Consider the following 23,405-nt stretch of genomic DNA (forward strand, 5'->3'; position numbering starts at 1 on the left):
GGGGTAACTAGGTGAAATTGAACAGGCTGTGTTATACATGAGATCAGACTAGATGATCGAATGATCCGTTGTGGCCTTAAACTGTATGAATCTCTTAATTAAACTAGAGTTCAGGTTCAATACATAGCAATATCCTATGAGTAAAAACCGCCCAGGGATGTTGTAATTATCTCCAAAACAAGGGCTTCAAACCCAGGGATTTCAGAATTACAGTTAAATTTAAAAGAAAAACTTTTTAAGGCATGGAAGTACACAGTTAGGGCACGCAAACAGCCCTAGCTCTGCACTGTAGTGACACTGTGCAATAACCTCACAATTATGTTTAGTGCATAACAGTTTTTAGTGCCAGATTAGATTTAACTGTGTTTTTAAAAATACAAGGTTAATTTCAATTTTTTGCCTTGTGGTGTCACTACAGGTCAGAGTTACAGCCGCTTGCCTGTCTTAACTGTGCACTTCCAGATGTTCACGTTTGGATTTCTTTTAATGGTAACTCTGAATTGCCTAACATTGTGAGATTTGTGATAAATTTGGGACAGTTGGCACCAGTGATCCCCCCGCCCCAATTTGTTTTTGTTATGCATTTGACAGTATTCTTGTTAATGGTCAGTTGAACTTCCTGTCCCATGCACTAGCCTGACAACATCACTTTCTTGCATTGCTCTGAGGAACATTCACGTGCATGCTCTTCCCCAGGCTTTGCAAGAGGGTGTTTATCAGCAAAACTGAAATGAAGAGACAGCCAAGCAGATGTGTATACAGACAGGCAGGGAGTGTGGAGGAGTGGTGGCCCCAAGGATGTTCTCTGGTGTTATCCTCTCATCCACAAAAATGATCTCTGTTAACATCAGCAGGGGAGCAGAAAAACCCCTTATAACTCTGTCACAGGGTGCTATTTCAGTTACCTCTGGGTTGTGCTGCTTAACCTGTTTCTGTCACCTCAGTCATAAACATACCTGAGCTGTTTTCCTTCCCCCATCCGTGCGTTTTATTCATTTGCTCTTTTATACAGAGAACCTAACACAGGCCTCTTGTAGCAGGCACTTTCTACCCAGCTCACCTCCTGAACTCCCCCTTGCTTCCTGTTCCTTCTATTTATATTCTCTCAGTTATATCATTACCCCAGTAACTGCCACCCAGATGCTCAGAATCCCCCCAGTAAAGAGTGGTTAACTGCCTCCAGCTGGGCCTCCATGCTGCAGCACTGTCAGTGGTCAGGGTGCTGCTGCTAGTACTCTGGCACAAACTCTGCGTAAGGGCCTATAAGCTGGGAGCTGCTGTGAGTGCTGTGCTACTCCTGTCCCTTGGCTGGCACAGATTTTTTTCTTTGCCGCACAGATATACCCTTAGACGTCTGGTAGCATGCTCGGTGTGCCAGGCACTGTGGGTGCTGCAAGCACTAGGTCCTGCAGGCTCCAACCCTCACTGGGTTCCCATCAACCTCGGAGAGTCTAAAGAATAAAGAGCTGCTTTACTAGGGCTGCCAGACATAACCCCAACAATTACTCTTGGCACAATTGCTTTAAATTACAAGCAAAATATGTACCAGCAGTCCCTAATCCAGCCCTTAGGGGTAGTCCAGTACAGAGATATGAAGATGGGGCTCCCCTGGCCCAGTGCTAGGAATTCTCTCTCCTGGAAACTCTCAGCTAGAGGTAACAATGTGCTGGCCTGCAGATCCTCCGGCCAGAGTCCACTCCTTTTCTCTGTCTAGCTCAGACCTATCTGCACAGCCCCCTTGTTTGAAGGTCACTCCTGTCGCTGCTGCTGCTCTTGTCAGTAGGGTTGTCATCCCTCCAGGATTATCTTGGAGTCTCCAGGAATTAAAGATTAATTTTTAATTAAAGATTAATGTCATGTGATGAAACCTCCAGGGATACATTCAACCAACATTGGCAACCCTGCTTGCCAGAAACGGACTTCCTCCCAGCCCAGCTCTTAGCCTTTCGGTCCCAACTCCCAATTTGCCTGCTTTTCTCTCTACAACTAGCTCCCATTAAAGGAGGCCTGTAGCTGTTTCTCTTGGATTAATATGTTTAAGACATATTTAAGACAATATAATTTGGGGGGGGGGGGTGAAATGCTGGTCCACTTAAGCCAATAGGAGTTTTGGCATTGACTTCATTGGAGCCAGGATTTTGCATCCAGAGAATACAGTTTTATCATCCTGCATTTTGGCAGGGGGTTAGACTAGATGACTTTGGCTCGCTTCTAACCCTATGGTTCTATAATTCTATAATGAAGAACATCTTTCATACAAACCATATCCCAAAACACTCTACAGAGTTGTTGTGAACATTTACAGAGTTAAATAATACACACAGCCAAATTTAATCTCATCTGCTCTGTCCATGATATTTCTAAGCTCCTGTCAGTGGGGTATCTAAGGTAAGTGCTGATAGCCTAGTGGGAATAAAATTAAGAAGTGTAAGGAAAGGAAGAAAAGTGATGTTTGCAGCTGTTTTGAAATGAGAGGAAGGAGGTGATGAGACACAGAGCTACAGGAAACCTGTTCCAGATGGCAGCAGCTGCAGAGGAGAGTACTCTTACAATGATGTCGAGGTTGCATGAAGGTACTGTACAAAGGAGAGGTCCGTTCCAGACAAGCAGAGGAACAAGAAAGGGAGAGAGGCCCATGGAAGGGTTGAAAAACGAAGAGGGCAATTTTGAACTGGATTCTGTAATTAGTGGAGAGCCAGCTAAATTGTTAGAAAAGAGAGGGTGATGGCCTTGCACGCTATAAAGTGGTCACCATTAAAGAGGCAACATTTGCCAAAATCACACACCAGTATCTGAGACACTACAGTTCCTTCTCCTCCAATCTAAAATAGGAAATAACTGTGGCATCTGCTGGCAAATGTTGGCTTTTTAAAGGCATTCACTTTTTGTGGGAAGACAGCAACATTCTGCATATGGGTTAAAAAACTGGGACATGAAGGTATAAAGAATATATGTGAACAATAGTAAACCTGAGGGGTGATGACTGTATTGATGATGATTACAGAAGATGCTGAATCCAGGCACTGGTGTACATGGATAATGTGGTGATAGAGGTGGTGATAGGAAGATATATAAACATGGGAGATATGAAAGAAAAAAGAAAGCAGAATCGAGACTGAAGCCAAAAGAAGATTAAGACAAAATCACAAATTTACCTGGTCAAGGTAAGCAATTAAAGGTATCAAAAGAAGTAAAGTTGAGGTTATCAGTGCAAAAGTGGTGGTAATGGCTCAAGGTGGAAGGGGAGTTAACTAAGTGGGAAAAGGTAAATAAAAATAGTAGAGAGATGACAACTAGCCTTTGTAGAACTAAAAATAGAGGTAGGATCTCAGGATAGATGTTGATGGCTGCAATAAGATGGAAGGGAAAAAGACATCCTCAGAAAAATGATAGTGGTCTTAATACACAAACGAGGGCAGTTTCCTTGCTCTATGGCCTGATTGAAACCTGAAATATACATTGCAAGTTCCTCAGAGACTGATGGCATGTGATGGCTGTATATTAGAATGCACCTAAAACACTTAATGTTTCTGACATCTAAATCCACAGACTGAGGAATTCAAACAGTGCACATAAACAAAGCTAGTTGAAAGGATTAGTTCAAGAATATAAACCAGATATAGCTAATCTAACTTGAAATAAAATAGAAAAGACCATGAGAGACATCAAAAAGGAACATAATTCTTAGTAAAGAATTAGTTAATTAAAATCATAAGCCACCAAGATGCATACAGCACAGTGATTGTTTCCAGTCACATAATTGTATGCATGCTCCCTTGAATGTGAGAAGAAAAAAATTCTACAACATACAAAATAAAATCTCAGAGAAGAACTCCTGTGTGTGCACAGTGACTGCACTATCATAGTGATGCACTGTAGAGTTAAATTTAAAAACAAAACATTTTGCATGTAGTATACACATAGGCACTTCCCAAAGTAAGGGGTGGGGTGGAATACCCAGTGCTTCCAGAAGTTATGGGAGGATGCTTACTATTACAGCCCTTCATGTAGTACAGCTGATTGTCCCTGCACACTGGTTGCTCTTTGCAGGCTGGTGTAGAGGAGAGGGCTTAGGACCATGGTCTTACCTCCTATCTTCCCTCATTGGACCATTGTGCACCCCTAGGGGATTAAAGACAGAGTAGCCCCTGGGCTACCCTGAGTGCAGGGACTGCAAATTTGCCTGAGTTTTATTTGGGCCAAGGAAGTAGGAATGAGGACAATCTGAGCCTCAGTGACATGGATGTGTATTAATTTTAATGAACTGCAAGTATTCTTTTACAGTGTAAGACTTGCACACATCCTCTTTTCAAAGGAGTTGAAAAAATCTGTTAATCTGCTATTTTAGTTTATTTTACCATATAACTTCAATCCATAGGAGTCTGAAATTTCCAACCATTCAAAATCGGTACCAACTGTGGATTTTAATCTCCACACACAAAGGCAGATATTTCTCTCAGAGGTTTCTCTCACTTATAAATAGGCTTAGCAGAATTCGATTTATATTGTATAATTTCAAGAGACAATATAGATGTTTATTTTTAAGTGTTTTTTATTTTTATTGATTTAAATTTTCACACTTGTGGGAAATTACGGGAGGTGTCAGACAATAATTATTTAATGACAGTAGATGTTGAGAATCAAAAAGTTAAAGCTTTGTAACCATTAAACCACAATTTGTCAGCATCACATGTCACATGTCAAAATATACTAATATGTTTGCAAGCAGCACACTTTGCCTATCTTGTAAATTTATATTATTATTGATGGCAATATATTTCCTCGGTTTGTGTGTGTAACAATGAAATTGACATTTACGGACATTTACCGATAGAAATCTCATCCTTACATGCCTTCGCAAAGCTATATCAAGCTCAGGACACTTGGACATAGTCCATAAAAAACTAAATGCTAAATTGGCCAAAATTGGTTAAAATGAATTAATTTCAAGGTGGAATCTGAAATATGAATCAGTCAGATATGAAGTGTGCAACTTCAGTCCAAAAGTACATTTTAGATCTCCTGATTGATTTTTACTTTAGTATGACTACTTATCTAAATAAGAATATCCAAGTGCATAAAAATTTGCAGCTCCTTAGATTACAAGCTCCTCTGGGCAGGGACTTTTATTTCTCTTTAAAGCACCTGACAAACTTTGGGTGTTATATAAATAAACATACTCTATTACATTGCATCTTTTACATTTCACGCAAGGATAAATCTCATTCTAAATTTCATTATACAAATTACTACAGAATTAAACACTTGATTTTTTGCAACTGTGTACGGAAGTTGCAAATTGCACACACTGGCTGGCACTAATGAGAATTTCCCATTAAAATAAAATCTCTTTAAAAACATTAGTTTTGCATTTTTATTTGGTGTGTGTGTGTGTAGAGTGTATATGTGATTTGAATATATCTGTGATTGCAATGTGGGTGTGGTGTGTATGTATTTATGGGTATGTATATGTCGTGTGATATGTACGTATAATATATGTATGTGTCGTGTATGTTGCACCTTTTTTACTACACAACCCTGATTCATTCCCAGAGCACTGTCCATCCTCGGAACCGAATGAGGCAGGGGTCCTGTAGAAAAAATAGTATATGATCATGTAACTAAATACTGTATACACGGGCAATCTTAATTCCATTTTCTAGTTTTGGCATACTTAATTTTGCAACCTTAACGTTCTTTTAACATACGCTTTTTTGGATGTAAAATATGTATGATGTGCTAAGCTTTGCTGTGTATGTATATATGAGGGTATATATGTGATGTGCAGCGTTGTCAACCTTTGCAATCTTATTGTGAGTTTTGTTACAGTTTGTTTTCCTTAAAGACAGAGAAGCTGGAATTTATGATTAAATCAAAAACCTCTGCTCTTACTTCTATCTATCATAGTTGTGGAGAAAAGCTTGAAAACATCACCTGAGCGCACTTTAAAGGCTCAAAAATCAGAAGACAAATAAAACTCCCATATATACAAATACCAATCTTATGATTTTTGAACACTTAGGGCTGGCAATACTGGATGTGTGTGTGTGTGTGTGTATATATATATATGATATTGTGTGTATGGGTATGGGTGTGTATATCTGATGTGGTGTATATGTATAGGTGCATACATATGGTGTATACATATGATGTATGGAAGTATATATGTGGTGTAAGGTGTGTGTGTGTGTGTGTATATATATATATAATATATATATGTGAGGTGTGGATATGTCATGTGCGTATGTGTATATATAAGTGATGTGGTATGAGGTGCATGTGTTGGTGTGGTGAATATAGGGGATGTGATATGGTGTGTGTGCGCTGATGTGGGTATATATGTGATCTATCGTGTAGATCAGGGGTGGGCGAACTATGGCCCGGGGGCTGCAGCTGGCCCTTCAGATGTTTTAATCTTGTCCTCGAGCTCCTGCCAGGGAGCGGGATCCAGGGCTTGCTCCGCTCCGGTGCTCCAGCCGGGGAGTGGGGTTGGGGGCTTGCCTCACTCCACGCATGCCATCGCTCTGTACGGCTCCCAGAAGCAGCAGCATGTCCCCGCTCCGGCTCCTACACATAGGGGCAGCCAGGGGGCTCCGCACGCTGCCCCTGGCCCAAGCACCACCCCCGCAGCTCCCATGGGCCAGGAACCATGGCCAATGGGAGCTGCAGGGGTAGTGCCTGCAGACGGGGCAGTGCACAGAGCCAATTGGCTGCGCCTCTGCGTAGAAGACGGAGGTGGGACATACCGCTGCTTCTGGGAGCTCCTTGAGGTAAGCGCGACCCAGACCCAGCACCCCTGACTCCCTCCTGCGGCTCAAGCCCTTGCCCCAATCCCCCTCCTGCCCTCCAAACCCTTGGTCCCAGCCTGGAACACCCTCCTACGCTCTCACCCCTCATCCCCACCCCAGAGCCTACACCCCCAGCCAGATCCCACGCATACCCCAACTCCGTACCCCAGTCCGGAGCCCCTTCCCACACCCTGAACTTCTCATTTCTGGCCCCACCCCAGAGTCTGCACCCCCAGCCGGAGCCCTCACCCCCTCCTGCACCCCAACCCCCAGTTTTGTGAGCATTCATGGCTTCCCAATACAATTTCCATATGCAGATATGGCCCTTGGGTCAAAAAGTTTGCTCACCTCCGTGTAGATAGGTGCTGTGTTAGGTGTATTGTATAGGTGTGATGTGGGGTGGGTGATGTGGATGTGTTGGTGTATAGGTGTGATGTGGGGTGTAGATATGTTCGGGTGGGGGTACAGGTGTGGGCTGTGTGTGTGATGTAGGGTCTGTGATGTGCGTGTGTTGGTGTATAGATGTGACCTGAGTTGTAGATATGTTTGGGTGGGGGTATAGATGTGTGGTGTGTGTGTGATGTGGGGTGTAGATATGTGTGAGTGTGGATGTGGGGTGTAGATATGTGGGGTGTACAGCTGTGATGTGGGGTGTAGATATGTGAGGGTGTAGATACGTTGGGGTGTATAGCTGTGATGTGGGGTGTAGATATGTGCTGGTGAGGGTGTAGATGTGGGGTGTAGATATGTTGGGGTGTATAGCTGTGATGTGGGGTGTGGATATGTGAGGGTGTAGATACGTTGGGGTGTATAGCTGTGATGTGGGGTGTAGATATGTGCGGGTGAGGGTGTGGCTGTGGGGTGCACAGCTGTGATGTGGGTGTGGTGGTAGCTGGGAGTGGGGCCTGTCTCTCCCTGTGCAGTCAGGGCAGAGCCCGGGCCGCGCTGTCCGTGTCCCGGCGGGGGCGTGGCGCGGGGAGCCGTTGGGGCCGGGCGGGGGCGCTGCCGGGCCGCCTCGGAGGCCTCGGGCCGGCTGGTGGCAGCGAGTCAAGCGGCGGGTGCGGGCGTCGCGGGCGGAGGATGTGGTGCGGCGCCAGCGGGGAGAGGCGGCCGCAGCCCCGGCCCCAGCCCCAGCCCCAGCGCGGAGGGCTGAGCCCAGGTGAGCGGAGCTGGTGCGGGCAGAGCGGGGCCGCGGCGCGGGAAGGCGGAGGTGGCGGCGGCCCTGGCCTGTGCCCGCCCCCGCGCCCGGCCCCGCCTTGGGAACCGTTGGCTCGGGGCGGCTCCGGGGTGCCAGGCGCGGAGCCTGGGGGGAGGCGGCGGGAGGCGAGTCCAGCCCAGCCCCGGCCCTCGCACCCGGTACCGGTCAGTGGGGAGCCGGCAGCGGGGGCTGTGTTAGTTGTTATGGGGGCTGCGCTGGCACCCAGGGCCCTACTGTGCTCGGCGCTGTACAAGCGGGGAACACGGAGCGGCGCCCGGCCCAGCGAGCAAACGGGAGAGGCTGTGACCAGATAAGCCTCAAACCTGTGGGTGTCCGGTCAGCGTGACCACCGCGCTGGTTTGCTACTGCCTGGGGAGGTCTGGTCTGGATAGGATGACCAGAGGTCCTGTTTTGGCTGGGTTGGCCCTTTTTTTTTTTTTTTTTTTTTTAAGCTCTGTCCCGGAGTTCAAGTCTTTTTGGGGGGCCAAACTGGGCATTTGTTCCCTTTGTTCTTGCCCTGGCGGGGGAGGGCTCAGAGGGATGTTTGAGCAAGAGCGAATGGGACCAACGTCCAGTTTTGCCAAAAAAGGCGTGACGGCCGTAACATTGGCTCGGGTGAGTGGCCATGCCAGGCGGCTCGGGGCTGACTCGAGCCACCTGCTGACTCGAGCCACCTGGTGTCACCGTTTACCTGGCGTCTTGTTTTCAATTTAGGAAAATATGATTACCTTATTCTGGGTCCTCCCGCCAGGGCTCCCCACTTCAGGCCTTGAGGCTTCCAGTGGGAGCTGCCTTGGACTGGCTTTGGTGGGCTCCTCTTGCTCCAATGTTCTTTTCATCTTGAACAGAAGATAAAAACTGCCAGTTGTCTCACCATAAACACCCAAAAAATCTCAAGTAAAAGAAAAGATTGGGTATTTATCTCAGGTGGGATGTTGGTGTGTTTCCTTTGCTCATGGTAGGTGACTTAGATTTCAAGGCAAATTGTCGCCTGCTTAAATATAAACTACTGTATCCAAAGAACATTTAAAATAAACTATATTTCTTATTGTTTTCTTTGTACAGTCCTGAGAGTCCTTGTAATGGCACTTCTGCTTTTCCTGCTAACTTGTCTACTATTTTGTTGCTTTTCTAAAACAAATCTGTCTGTGAACTGTTTATTCTCCTGCTGAGTGTCCTGAAATCAACAATACCTGGTCTTTACCGTGTGTGGATCTCAAAATGTCATGAACACTAAAAAAAATTTAAGCCTTATAACATTCTTGTGGGCTATCATCCCCATTTTGTGGATGGGTCTTTAGTCTGTTTCACTGTGTTCTCTGTAACCAGTTGATCAGGTTTTTTTTTTTTTTTTTAGTTTGTAGGAAGGCCATGGGGGGAGAGAGCAATATTTTTAAAAGTAGGAAAAGATGTGATTGTAAAACAGCAACAAATTGACAGGGAGACTTAGGAGCAGGGATAATATATGCAGTTTAGTTGTAGCTGTGTTGATCCCAGGAGATTAAAGAGACAACCTGGATGAGTTACACCTCTACCCTGATATAATGCTGTCCTCAGGAGCCAAAAAATCTTACCGCCTTATAGGTGAAACTGCGTTATATTGAACTTGCTTTGGCCTTGAGCATTTCTGCTATTAAAGCAGCCCCGCCCCCCCAGAGCGCTGCTTCACCACATTGTATGCGAACCCGTGTTATATCAGGTCGCGTTATATCGGGGTAGAGGTGTAGTATCTTTTATTGGACCGACTTCTGTTGGTTAGAGAGACAGGCTTTTGAGCCACACAGAGCTCTTCGCACCAAAAGCTTCTCTCTCTCACCAACAGAAGGGGTAGGGGTAATGTCAGAAATTACTTTTGAATAATTAATATGTCCATGTCCCTTTAGACGTGAAGTAGCTTTTTTTTCTTTTCCTCTTGCAGCCCCAGTTCAGCTGTGGTACCTTTCCCTGATGTTATAGATCAGATAAAAACATTAGTGGTCAGCTCTGGGGATTGTTGATGACCCTGGCCCTGGTGATACTCTACCAACTTTCAGCTGTGTTTGTCCCCTGGAGCCAGTTCGGTCTCCTGCTTCGGTGATGCTTAGTACACCTATGGGAGTGTATGTTGTGGGGGGGACCCTTTGTCTACTGTGGGAATGCAGTGATCAAAATGAGGTGGAATTTTAATAGGACACCACTGTATTTATTTTATTGCTTTTGTTCACCCAGAAAGCCTGGCAGTTTTGAAATATTATTACAAAATGTACAACACAGAATTTATTGTGTGTATGGAAGAGTTTCCAGCACTGTTGGAAAAAATAGTCTGATTTTCAAACTGTGCAATTAGAGACCTACAGTTTCAGCACACTGATGCTAGTAGTTAATCCAGAAATAAGGCAAGCATAGTAAATGTAAAGACACTTTAAAAAAAAAAATTGCTACCATCAACATGCTATACTGCTAGTTTCAGTCTTGTCTACACTAAAAAGTTGTACTGCTTTAACTATACCGATATGGTTAAAGCAGTACAATTCCCTCTAGCATGGCTGAAATTATATCAGTATAAAGGCACTTTATACTGGTATAGCTTTTACTCCATGTGAAGAGGAAAAACTATATTTGTATAAATCACCATTATATTAGTATAACTACAACCACACTAAGGCTTTTACTATTGTAACAATTTAGGTTTAAAAAAATAGAATAAAAACCACACCACTAACTGAAATAGTTGTACTGATAAAACTTCTAAGTATAGATCAGGAGTTCCACTAACATTAAGAATGTTGGGAACCCTAATGTAGTTTGACCACTGGCATTTTAAGCACCATCTCATAACACTGCTGTGTTGATTGCCAGCAGAAGGCCACCCATCCATGCTAGAACTCCCACTATTATTAATACTGGTCTAGCTGAACTAGTATAAGAAATGGTGGGAAATTTTTGAAAAACTTCCCTGCTGTACCTAAGTGAAGCATTGGTGAGTGGCCATTTCAGCCACTGTTCTGCTTTTCTAGAGATATACTTGGGGTTTTCTTAGACTAGTGGAACTTTAATATAAAACACTAGACACACTTTTCGTTATCTTTGCCAATATTACAGTAGAGTCTTACTATTTCACACTTACCAGTCCACACCAGTTTTTGTGTGCAAGTTAGATTACAGTCTCTCTCTACTTTTGGACGAAGATTTAAGAGTGCTGTAATGAGGTGCCTTGTTACAAAGATTTTATTACTTTTACAAAATGTACTGCAGAACATATACCATGAACTATTGTCAGTAATTAAAACTAAATTACACTTGTCAAATAAATGAACAAAAAATACATTGTGATGCATTATCTCTGCTTTTTTCCCCTATTGTGTGTGTTCAATTACTTATTTGCAACGATCCTTCCACTAATTAGTGCAAATTAGTGAGGTTCTACTGTATTAAATTTTTCCTGGTTGGTTAAAGGGATTCAACATTTACTTTTATAGTAGTGGCAGGGCCTTGTTTTCTTCACTAAAGTTTAGGCTGTCGTGGATTTCAGATGTTATAGATTTCAGAGTAGCAGCAGTGTTAGTCTGTATTTGCAAAAAGAAAAGGAGTACTTGTGGCGCCTTAGAGACTAACAAATTTATTTGAGCATAAGCTTTCGTGAGCTATAGCTCACTTCATCGGATGCATACTGTGGAAAACTGTAATAGAGGCACTGATAGTGGCTCCATAGTTAAGGTTGTCTTAGGCTTTTCCTGTTGACAGGACTTGTAGGCCCCCGTTGAGCTGAAATGGTGGATTGTTTTAAAAGAAACCATAGTAAAAAGTACTCTTGAAGGGGCCTTGGTCACTGGCAGGTGTGCCTGAGAGGAGAAAAGTGTGTGTGGTTTTTTTTTTTTTTTTAAAGTAGACATTTCAGAAATTTTGTATGGAGTCTCAAATTTCATATATGTTTTGCACAAATAGCATCTGGAAACTTCAAAATTCACTCAGGCTTTAGCGTTACCCACCTTTGAACTACAAACTCCATTTTCTTCCACAGAATATTTTAGCTATTCTCCATAGGAAAATAACACAACACACACTTCACCAGTTCATGCATGTCCCTACATCTATGGATGTGAATGGTGCTGAGGTCAGTGAAGGTTTACATTGTAATGTTTGTTAGGAGTGTGGTGTGTTACTATACATAATGGAGGTTGTTTTAAACTTATTTATATAGCAGTGGGGTTGTGTTGGATTTAAGATATCTTGGAGAAGGATAGTTTAACTGGACATTTTCTTGCTCTTAAGGGTTTTATGGGGCTCTATGTGGGCACATATGATATGCCTACCTGCATCAAGTCAGCTCCAGTATTGTGGTCTGTGCGCACCAAGGTCCAAATAATCTGAGTGCCTTCTTATAAATTCTACATGTAATGGGTAAAAAATTGTTTTATTAAAATATCTTTCCTTAGCAGTGTTACTTATAATGCCTGGGATTATTAACAATAATAAAAAAGAAAAAAATCTAGTTTTACATTTCACCATATTTTTCACCACTTATGCTATCTATTTTATTTTATTGTTATTTTTGTTTATTTAGCAAGTTTTAAGAAGTTTACAAATCTTTGCCATGGAAATATCGGAAGGAAAATGATCATTACAACAGTTATATTTTGTTTAAAGAGTCCTTATACAGTCATCAGACCTTTCTGTTTAACAGGCTGTTACCATATTACAGAGTGAGCATCATTACAATACCTCATTTCTAGTGTTTTTTATTAAATTGAGGGAAGTCTCTATATACACATATTTACCAGACCAGGTATGTCTATCAAATGTTAATATTCAAATTCTAAGTATTTATCTGTCCATTTTACTGGGTAAATTATCGATGTGTTACTTTTTCCATAACCACAACCTCCTGTGTTTTTTTGAACCATTCCTCAATAGCTGGGCTATTTTTCTTTTTCCAGTGAGAGGCTGCCAATAGTCAAGCAGCTACTAGCAGATGAGAGATTAATTCTTCATCTCCTTTTGTATGACCATTTCTACTAGGAAGCCTCAGCAGGATTTTACCAAAGGATGATTTGGTAATAAATATTCAATATTTTTTGGTATTTGGTTACGGACTGCATCCCAATACTCTAATGACTAGACATGTCCACCATATATGCATAAAATCTCTTTTTTTTTTTTAAACCCCAGTTTCTCCAACATTTATCCTCATTCAGTCTCTCTCTCTCTTTTTTAAACTGACTGGCATGAGATACCACTGAAACAGTATCTGAAAGAAATTTTCTTTTATTGTGCTACAGACTGAGATTGTGGGTCCCCTTTTCTCTGTCAGCCCTATTCCTCTGTCTGCAGTAATTTGTCTATCCACATCCTTTTCCCAGTGCTGAACGCTTTTTTGTTAGGAAAGCTGTCTGCAAAGATTGATATAAATGTTTTAGGTTCACGGTGTTTGGGCAGTGAAAATAAACTACTCACATGCACTTCCTGGCTTGCATGTATGAGCACAGTGCTGCATCATCTGGGCTGCAAAGGCTTGCAAAGAAACGACATACAGACACACCGTCTGTTCATTTTTTTTCTCTCTCTTTAAAATGTATAACATTTTTATTCGCTTTTGTTCTTTTTTTAAACAAAGACTAGATATTGATTCTAAGCTACTGTATCTGATGTTTTGTGGCAAAGACTATTTACACTAGTGCACAGTGAATACAGAAAAGATAAGACCGAAAACACAGCAAATAATATTTATTATTTTTGAATACACTAAACAGATGGTTAATTCTAGCTGTATTCAAGAGTTAGGCACTCACTGTTTGGTTGTTTTGTTCACCATAACTTGGGCTTCCAACATTTACGGGACCATCCAACCTTTCAGATAAGATTTGCTTCAGAATATACAACCCCACTGGTACCCCTCAGGGGCTATGATTCCTTCATTTCAGCATTCTGACATTTTTGAGCTTTCTCTTTATTCTCTCTCTGTCTCTCTATGAAGGATAGACAATCTTCAGCCCTCTCTAGTTTAAAATCAAATACATATTAACTCCCTCTGTTGAAACTGGTTTTCTTACCTATTTTGGAATATGAGACCCAAAGGTAAAGAGAAAGCAACCTTTCTCTTGGAGTTGCCATAGTGATTTCTGAATTTACCCCTTAGCACGTTGTGTATTTTTTTCAGAGACTAGTCCTTTCTTACTGTGCCGCTTAGATTAGGATTGGAGACCATGGTGTGTTGTAATACTCTTCATTGTTCTGGAGGAAAGGCTACTGCAAAACCCTTTATAAACTAATTTATAATGGGCCTCATTTATAATGTGGCCCATTATAAATGAGTGGATTTACACTAGGGAAGAGTTTGGTCCACTGGGACTGAGCAAAGCATACTGTGGCATCCTTAATTTGAAATATATTTGGTTTTTAATTTGATGTAATTTTCATAAAATGTAACCCCCCCCCCCACAACACCTTCTCTCAGAGTTAGCTTTGGATGAAGTGAGCTGTAGCTCACGAAAGCTTATGCTCAAATAAATTCGTTAGTCTCTAAGGTGCCACAAGTCCTCCTTTTCTTTTTGCGGATACAGACTAACACGGCTGCTACTCTGAAACCTGTCTTTATGGATACAGTTTCATTTACCAAATAAAATTCTTATCTGGAAAAAAGCTTTAAGACAAATGTCTTTTGATTTAAACTGTTAAAAACATATGGCGATTCTATGGGAGGAAGTGTCAGATATTTACAAGTTTCTCATTAGTTTACTTTGAGAACTATATTAGCATAGCTACTGACATTAAGGTACTTCCAATATATTGGTGATGGAAATTAAAATAATGTAATGCCCAATTTAAAGTCTGCAGACACACAGCAATTCTATAATGTGCAGATCTGAAATATAATTTCTTTGTTCGGTGTAATTCCTTAGAGGAATATAGTACTTGGTTTGCACCTAGCTGTCTACAGAAGATCTGCATGCTGCAGATCAGAGTACTGCATTATACCTCTCAGCTATTCCTTCATTTTAGACCCACATTTACCTCCATCCCACACACCTTCTATTATCTAACTTTTAAAATAGTATATTACTAGTTGGGAGCCTGTCTCACAATGAACATAATTCGTGCTACTCTCCAGCCTCCCCTCTTATCCCCCCTCCCTTTTCCTTCCTCTGTTGCTGCCTTACAGACTGGTCATTGTTGGGTTGTATGATCATGGCATCAGAGTAAATAATCTAGTCATTCCTTTGCTCCTCTTGCTTTCTCTCAGTTTGTTTGCATACTGCAGCCCTGGTGGGTAAAAATCTTAAAACTTTTGTATCTCTTTAAACAAACAAACAAACAATGCAAACAGCTGTTTGTGACTTGTCCAGGATGGGGAGGGGGAAATGTGCATGACTAATAGCTTATATATAGCACTTTCCATCTACCAAGAGCTTTACCTACATTTGTTGATTACACTGAATAGCATCTCAATAGGACAAATTGGAACTGGAATAGTAATTTGCTAAACCATATATACATAGGTTTAGGTGATAGAACCTTATTATTAGGAGTTGTATGAGAAATGCAGCATCATGAAAATGAGGTGTATAACAAATGTTATTTCATTTTAAGTTATTTTGTCTTGTCTTTTCTTTGTAGTGATAAGTGGATTGTTTATGTTGAGGATTTAGATGGGGAGAATGAGTAGGCTATGGTTGAAGGGATTTTTCTTGGAGTGAAAGTTCAGCAGGGTTGGAAGTCATTAATATCAGGAGGTGTCATAATGCTGAGTGCAGTCTTCTCTCTTTTTGAGGATGAGAGTGTTAAAGCTGAGAGAGGTTGGATGAAAGAGTTTGTATGTATGGGTGTGAGAGGCTCTTGAATTCTTTTCTCTGCTACTTCCAGGGTAGTGGGGCTGGCAGGATAGGGTTGCTGAGACCAGGGAAGTGGGTGGTTGTTGCTGTCTGTCTCTATTTAGACAAGGTGACAGTATGGTTACAGTGGGGAGGAAAGGTGCAATGGTTGTTGTAACAAGGGGGATTTTTGTTTTGGAGAGGGCTGGCATTGTAGAATGTTGAAGAGGCCTGTAAGTGTGAGAGATGGTTGATGTGTAGTAGTAGTGAGTGGGTGGTATATTAGGAAGGTTCTGTGGTTTAATAATGACTTTTGTAGCCAGGCCTGGGGTTCACTGTTCAGGTACCCACCTGTGGCGCTTGCATCCCTTCGATGGGTACTGTCAACTGGCCAAGATGGTGGGATAGTGCTGCCATGTGTTGGAAATACGGATTTCTGGGACTAGGGAGGAAGGGATATGATGGTTCCTCAGTCCTTTGGTAATTGGCAGAGGTAGACAAGGTAGTAATAGTTTTGTAAGGAGATAGTGTAAACCAGGAACAGGATGTTTAATCTGTGTTCCTTTGGTTTTGCTTATTTCTCTGGAGATTGTGTTATCAGGAAGCTAAGATCCCAACCTTCGGTTAATGGTAATTAACCTTCAGTCGTTGGGGGGAAAAAACCATCAATGATCTATGATCAAATAAAAACAAAGGTTTCTAACTTCACATGTATTACCACAACCTGGTTGGATGATGTTGCTGGGATGGTTTTGCCTTGTGCTCACTTTGGTCGATGATATCCTCTTGATGATGAATAAAGATCAAGTGTGCCTCCTGTAATGAGTGGGTGGAAAAGAGTTTTAATTTGCAGATAGTTGGTCAGCAGGGTTCCTGTTTAAATGATGATTTTAATGTTGTTGGGGTTTTGTTTTGTATTAATTATATGTTAGAGTGCATAGAGTCTTTTGTAGATGACTTTTTCCTGTTCAGTCAAAATAAATTTTTGAGTAGGGGATACATTTTCTTCATCATGTATCTAGTGTTTATTGAACGGCTTCTTTCAGGCCTTTTAATTCGGGGCTCTAGTTTTGCCCAGTTCTATAGAAATTACAGTTACACCATGCATTTTTTTTTTTAAATCTTCCTCTTGCAACACATCAGAAGGTTTCCAAACTGTGGTTATTGATTCCATGGTAATCTGTTGACACTTTCTGGGTGGCTCACTGAATGAAACATTTTGGGAACCAAACAGAGGGGAGGTGGATCCATGATCTCTCTCTAATACATGGGTTTGCAGAACATGGTGACTACAGAACTAGTAAAACTATAAAGAACAAACAAATTTCAGACAGGACAACAGTAGCTATTTTCAATGGAAAAACCACCAAAATTTCAAAGATTATGCACAGCCTAAAACTTAGTCGGGATAGTGATACTTTATAGCGCTTTTGATCCACAGAACTTAAGGTATTTTACAAAAGCGAGTAGACTTACGTTTATTCGGCTAACCCAGGTGCATGTGCCCCCTTTTATTTATTTATTTATTTATTTTAAAGCAAACTTGACAGGCAGTTTGTCCAGGGTGCAAACTAATAGCTGTCACAAATTTAAAAACAAAATGTCAAACAGCGTAAATATGAGAAAATAGCATGTAAATTGTGTGCTAGTGTGTTTTAATGTTAAACTCATCAAATTGACTTCTTTCCATCAAATATTTTTCATTTTTTATAAACTAAGGAATATGTTAAGTCGTCTCATTTTAGCATAATTATGGGAATGAATGATTTTAATCTTAGCTCACTGCATTTTACATAAAGGTATGTAATTTGATTATATATAAAATGGTCTCATGTCTTAAAACCACAGTAAAAAGTGAGGAAAGTTTAAAACTTTTAAAAAGAGGATTAAAAAAAGAAAAGAGGCAAAGGGAATTAAGTAGGGAATAAAATAAACCAGAACAACTAAAGCTACCAAAAATGTGTGGCTGTGTGCTTTAAACACACTCTAAAGCAACAGGAAAAAACAGTGCACAATTTAAAAATTGGCGCCACTTCCTGCAGCTCCCATTGGCTGGGAACGGTAAACCGTGGCCGCTGGAAATGGCAAACTGTGACCACTGGGAGCTGAGGGGCTCCGTGCCTGTGAATGCTCCAGGTAAACAAAATGTCCAGGCCCGCTAGTGGCTTACCCTGACGGGCCAGGAGTCAAAATTTGCCAACCCCTGAAATATAGGGTCGGCTTATGAAAGGGTCATACAGTTTTTGCTATTTTTACCTATCCATCTTGGGGGGGGTCGACTTATAAACAAAGGGCTAATGAACGAGTATATATGGTAATTGGTGTTTGTTGAAAAATTATCTACTTCGGTTTGTAGTGTATCACTCATTTTACTAACCTTCTAACACTGTCCCTTTCTTGTTAAAGGAATATGGCATCAATGCACTGGTCTTTCACTATCTTTTGCATCTGATTTGATACATTATTATAGTTTGACATGGAAAAGATCTAATTAGATCATAGTCTAGCTGAATGTAATTTTTCATACAGGTTGTATTGGATCTTTTGTAGTGTGTATTCTAAAGAAGTACAGATAACTAATCGAAAACTACAGTTCCTGGAACTTGGATTTCTAAGTCAGGTATATTTTAGGATTTTTTTTGTCCTCATAAAAATGAATTCTTAATATGTTAATATGTAGCAGATATTTCCACTGATGCGAACAGGAGAATATCATGTGTAACTTATAATATCTTTAAAAGTTCTAGTATGCCACAGTGTGGCCTTTTGATTTCTTTTCTTATGACATAAAATAGCATCTGTGTATGCTGAAATTCAGTATTTCTGTCAGTATATCCTCATACCCAAAGCGGGCATTCTAACCTTAAAAATTTTCTCAGTTTTACAGGAGTTCATCTCAGTCCTTTTTCTCTCACACGCATCTTTGCTTTTGACTCTGACTTTCAGGTATCTGAGCCCAAGGAAGAAAATGGCCAAATTTCATGTCTACTAAACGTAACTATTACAGAGTTTTTCTTCTGCAAAAACTGAAGCATCAAAGCCGATCATAACTTTCATGTTCTTAGCACATCAAGAAGTTGGTAGAGCTTTAAACATCCTTCTGTAAGACTGCTCATGTGAGCAGTTCCCACTGAGTGAAAAATTCTTTAAATTGTGGAGCCTTTGCAAACCATTTCAAAACTCCTTTGGGTTTTTCTTTTTCCAGTTGTGTTCACAGTCTGAGCAACAGTCAAAAGGCTTTCAGTTTAAGGATAATGGCCATGCTGTTCTACTGGAACAGTCAGTAGACCCCCTTTATTTTATCAATGGAAGAACCCACAAGAAATCTCTGAGTCAGATATTTTATTAAATCTCATTTGCCCTATCAGATATGAGAATAAGTACAGAATTTCAGGCATCTTTAGGTCATGTTCACAGAACAAAAGCTTATAACATGATTTGGTCTTTTGTGTGGACAGGATTGAATCATGATATAGCCATATTAAAGAATCATGTATAAGTAGAGGCTAGCCTGTCACTTCTGGAGTCATGATGTCACATTTGGTTTAGATTACCATTGAAAATTTGTCTTAAACTAAGTCCTCGATGAACTGTGTTTTCATAACTTGAAATCCCACGCAATTTGGTTTAGTTACTGGTTCTACGTCAAGCACGCTGTGTGACCTCGGGCAAGTCACTTAATCTCTGTCTTGTCTGTTTACGCACCTACAAAATGGATGTAATAATATTGTCACGCATCACAGAATTGAGGAGGTTTAATGTCTTTAAAATACTTTACACTCCTTGGAAGAAAAGGATAATAGAAGTAAAAAGTAGTATTGTTTATAACAATGACTTTCAAGAGTTCTATGCCTAAAGCCAACACGAACAACTCTGGTAGAACACTAATACCTTTCTAGGCTTCTGTATTAGGCATAGTGCCAGCATTCATCCATTTGTTAACCAGCTGTTGCATCCAAAGACCCTGGATTTCCCCCAGTGCTTTGCAAATTATCATTTCTAATTTTAAAGTTAATGTGTCCAATTCAGACTGGTGTAAGCATCAAATCGGTAGAGTTGCACCCACTTGCATCTGTTCTGAATTTGTCCCAGACCATTTAGAGCTTACCTTAAGGGAGAGTAGAGAAGTGACATCCCCTGGCTCAGCACTTCAAAAATCGTTGCAGATCTTTTGCAGCCAGGAGTGGGAGGGTATCTGTGGTCAGCATGCTCCTATGTCTGGATGACCCTTCCCATGTCCTTGATGAGTGTTTGTGAAATTCGCTGTGAACTTCCTGCTCCAAAATTTCAGAACATCTCGTATTTTTCAGCTAGCACAGCAGATTTATTTTATATGATCTGCAGCAACAAGAACGGGGTCACAGGCAAGTAGGAGGTAGCAGTTAATATTGGGAGTGCCTCTACGAAAAGAATGGGATAGACTCTTGCTTGCTACTTCACAAAAGGCCCTGCAGATCCTAGGGACAGCTGTCAACAAATTAACTCAAAAGCCAAGACAAATAAAAAACCCCCCAACATATAAAATACAATATCTGTATTTACAAACCTCTGAACTTGAAATAATTTAAACAGCAGAACAATGTGAATGTTATCATCCACCAAACTCTTTTGATATACACATTGGCAAGACTCCTTTCAGATGTACTTTTTTACCCCTATGTGGGCTAGTCGTTTCTATATCCATTAAAATTCATCCAAAATGTACCAAGATATGATGCATCTCATTTACTTATGTTTTGCATGATAATCACACTTACATATGAATCAGACTGGCCTTTTATATGTTTTCTCTACATTACTTTCTAAATCTAAAGATTTCACTAAAAACTTTGTTTCATTACATATGCTTGTACCAAGGACTTTGTGTGATGTAATAAACTATATCCTAGAAAGATAAAGAGAAAGTACAGTATTAATCTCTTCAAGGATATGTTTAAATATTAAGATAATGAGATACAGAGGAGGTTCTGAGTGTAAGATGGCAAATTCTGTACTCTTTTCATTAAAGTAGCTGTGGGAATACTTAGATGACACACACATAGGATGAGACAGTCATCAGTTAACAAACCTCTGGCAAAATTCTTTACTTTTGTTTAAGTTCCAAAGGTATAGTGTCTGTTAATAAATGGCAACCTGTATTTTTGGCTAATATATGTAAAGGCAGAGAGATTGTCAAAGTAAATTGTGGAAGATAATTGCCCTAAGGTCTTTGATTTCTAAGACTTGAATGGTAATGATTTAGTGGGTTTCAAAATAGAAGGTCTTATAAACTGTCACTAGTGTAATGCTATCAAAAAGAATGAATGGAGCCAGTGTACTTTTAGAGATGAATGTGGATAGTGAAAAGGACCAATGAAGAGATTCGGCCCCATTTATTTTGGGGGAAGTGAGTAATTGGTTCCCGAGAACTAGTCAGGACCTAGGACAGAGGTGGGCAAACTATGGCCCGCAGGCCGCATCCGGCCTGTTGGACCCTCCTGCCCGGCCTCTGGCCCGGGAGGCTAGCCCCCGGCCCCACCCCTGCTGTTCCCCCTCCCCCGCAGCCTCAGCTCACTGCACTGCCAACACAATGCTCTGAGTGGCGGGGCTGCAAGCTCCTGGGGCAGCACAGCTGCAGAGCCGCGGCCTGCCCCGGTGCTCTGTGCTGTGCAGTAGCGTGGCTGGCTCCAGTCAGGCGGTGTGGCTGCCTGTCCTGGTGCTCTGTCCAGGCACCGCGGTAAGGGGGCAGGGAGCAGGGGGGGTTGGATAGAGGGCAAGGGAGTTCAGGGTGGTGGTCATGGGGCGGGGGTGTGGATAAGGGGCAGGGTGGTCAGAGGGCGGGGAGCAGGGGAGTTGAATGGGGGTAGGGATCCTGGGGGGCAGTCAGGAAGGAGGGGGGATTGGATGGGGCGGCAGGGGGCAGTCAGGGGACAGGGAGCGGGGGGGTGGATGGGGCAGGAGTTCTGGGGGGGCCGTCAGGGAACGGGGGGTTGGATGGGACAGGAGTCCCAGGGAGGGTGGGGGCTGTCAGGGCGCAAGAAGCGGGGGATCAAATAGGGGGCGGGGGCTGGGCCACGCCTGGCTGTTTGGGGAGGCACAGCCTCCCCTAACCGGCCCTCCATACAATTTCTGAAACTCGATGTGGCCCTCAGGCCAAAAAGTTTGCCCGCCCCGACCTAGGAGGACCAGCTGGGTCACAGAGTATGGAGGTAAATGATCAAGAAATTGGAGAACCACAATGGAAGTTGATGGAAGGGGGCTGGGTATGACTACAGCATCCTAAGATGACTGAAAGATGTTGGCGCTGACACACCAGGATGAGCTTGAGGGAGTGAAACTGACCCAGAACTAGAGTGCGGGAGAAGCAAAGAAAGGTTCTCCATGTGTCAGTGAGGGTCTTACTGTAGCTGCACATATGCTCCATATGCGAGACTGGATATTTTTAGAGTAGCAGTATTCTTCAGTGCTGTGCATGTGCCTGGCCAGCCTCATCCTCCTGACCGAGGGCATAAAGGGCAGGATGGCCACAACCCTCCTTCACGTTCCTCTTCCTTCCCACAGGCCAGCATGTATCTGATCTAGTAATCTCTCCAGAGACCCTCAACTGGTTTTCTATCAACCTCCTTGGGAGAACATCTTATCTTCATACTTTTTCTTGCAAAGAATATTGTCACGTGACTGGGGTGTGGACAGTGATGTCTAGTGGTCGGAGTGGTAGTCAGGCATAATGGGCAAAGCGGTAGTCATGCCTAGTGGTTAGAACAGAGAGTCGGAGCAGTTAGAATAGGAGTTGATAGAAATCAGAGGCTAGGGCTGGAGCCAGAGTCAGAAGTCAGGGGCCAGAGCCAAGGGTCACAGATGGAGCCAGGAGTCATAGTGAAAGGTCAGAACTGGAGTCAGAGGCCACATGGGCTTCTCAAGCAGATGTGACTAGAGCTGAGCATCCCTTATAGGTCCTGGTGGAGAAACACTTGCACACAGGCATTGACTGTATCCATTCTTGATGGGGATCAGTCCATCACTGGACAGGCAGAGTCTCATCCCTGAGGTGCTGGAGTCTGCTGTGAGGAATGGCAGTCAGTGCAAAGCACCTCACATCGCTGTACAGGGAAGTGTACAGGGGCCTGCAGCAGTGCCAGACTCTGGACAATCTAATGAGTGCAGCTGGCCTGCTGTAGCCTGCCTGATTGGTTTGAAGAGTCAGCAGACTACCTTTTAAACCAAGCAGCAGTAGCAGTTCAAAGCATTTGCCCAAGGCTGTAATAGCTCCTGCACCTGCTTGTTTCCAGCTTCACTCCTGCCTTGTTCCAGCCCTGTCCCTGCCTTGCCTCACTCCAGGTAACCCAGGTCTGACTGTCTGCTCTGATTCCTGACCTCTGACTCCAGCTCTGACCCTCGGCTCTGGCACCTGGCCTCTGCCGCCAGGCTCAAATTCTTGGCTACTGACTCCTGTTCTAACCAGTAGGCCTAACTCCTCCAACCACTAGGCACAACCATCCTTGTCCCAGTCATGTGTCACCTTCCTCTTCCTCTCACATCTCTGTGAGTTTTTTCTCTTTGATACCTTATTTCTCCTCTTTATTATTCCTCTCCTTTTTTCCATCTGTCTAATAGGTGTCTGACTTAGCAGCCAACACTACTGTAAGCCTGTGA

At 42.3% G+C, this 23,405-nt stretch overlaps 1 protein-coding gene across 7 annotated transcripts in view; it reads left to right on the forward strand.

The window, feature by feature from the left end:
• The window catches only part of DISC1 (DISC1 scaffold protein), a 369,386-nt gene that overhangs the window by 6,873 nt on the left and 339,108 nt on the right, over window positions 1–23,405 (forward strand). For 3 of the 7 annotated variants that reach the window (XR_006289703.1, XR_006289704.1, XM_037895243.2), the window contains exon 1: window positions 7,817–7,947. Coding sequence is in view for 4 of the 7 variants with exons in the window: in XM_037895243.2 (XP_037751171.1) it covers window positions 7,869–7,947 (79 nt within the window). In the remaining 3 variants the exon portion in view is untranslated. Of the gene's footprint in view, window positions 1–3,004; window positions 3,165–7,806; window positions 7,948–23,405 lie in introns of those variants that run through there. The other 4 variants (XM_043543291.1, XM_043543294.1, XM_043543293.1 and 1 more) reach the window with 3 other exon arrangements.

Source organism: Chelonia mydas, chromosome 3 (genome assembly GCF_015237465.2).
Source record: "Chelonia mydas isolate rCheMyd1 chromosome 3, rCheMyd1.pri.v2, whole genome shotgun sequence".
Taxonomy (NCBI): domain Eukaryota; kingdom Metazoa; phylum Chordata; order Testudines; family Cheloniidae; genus Chelonia; species Chelonia mydas.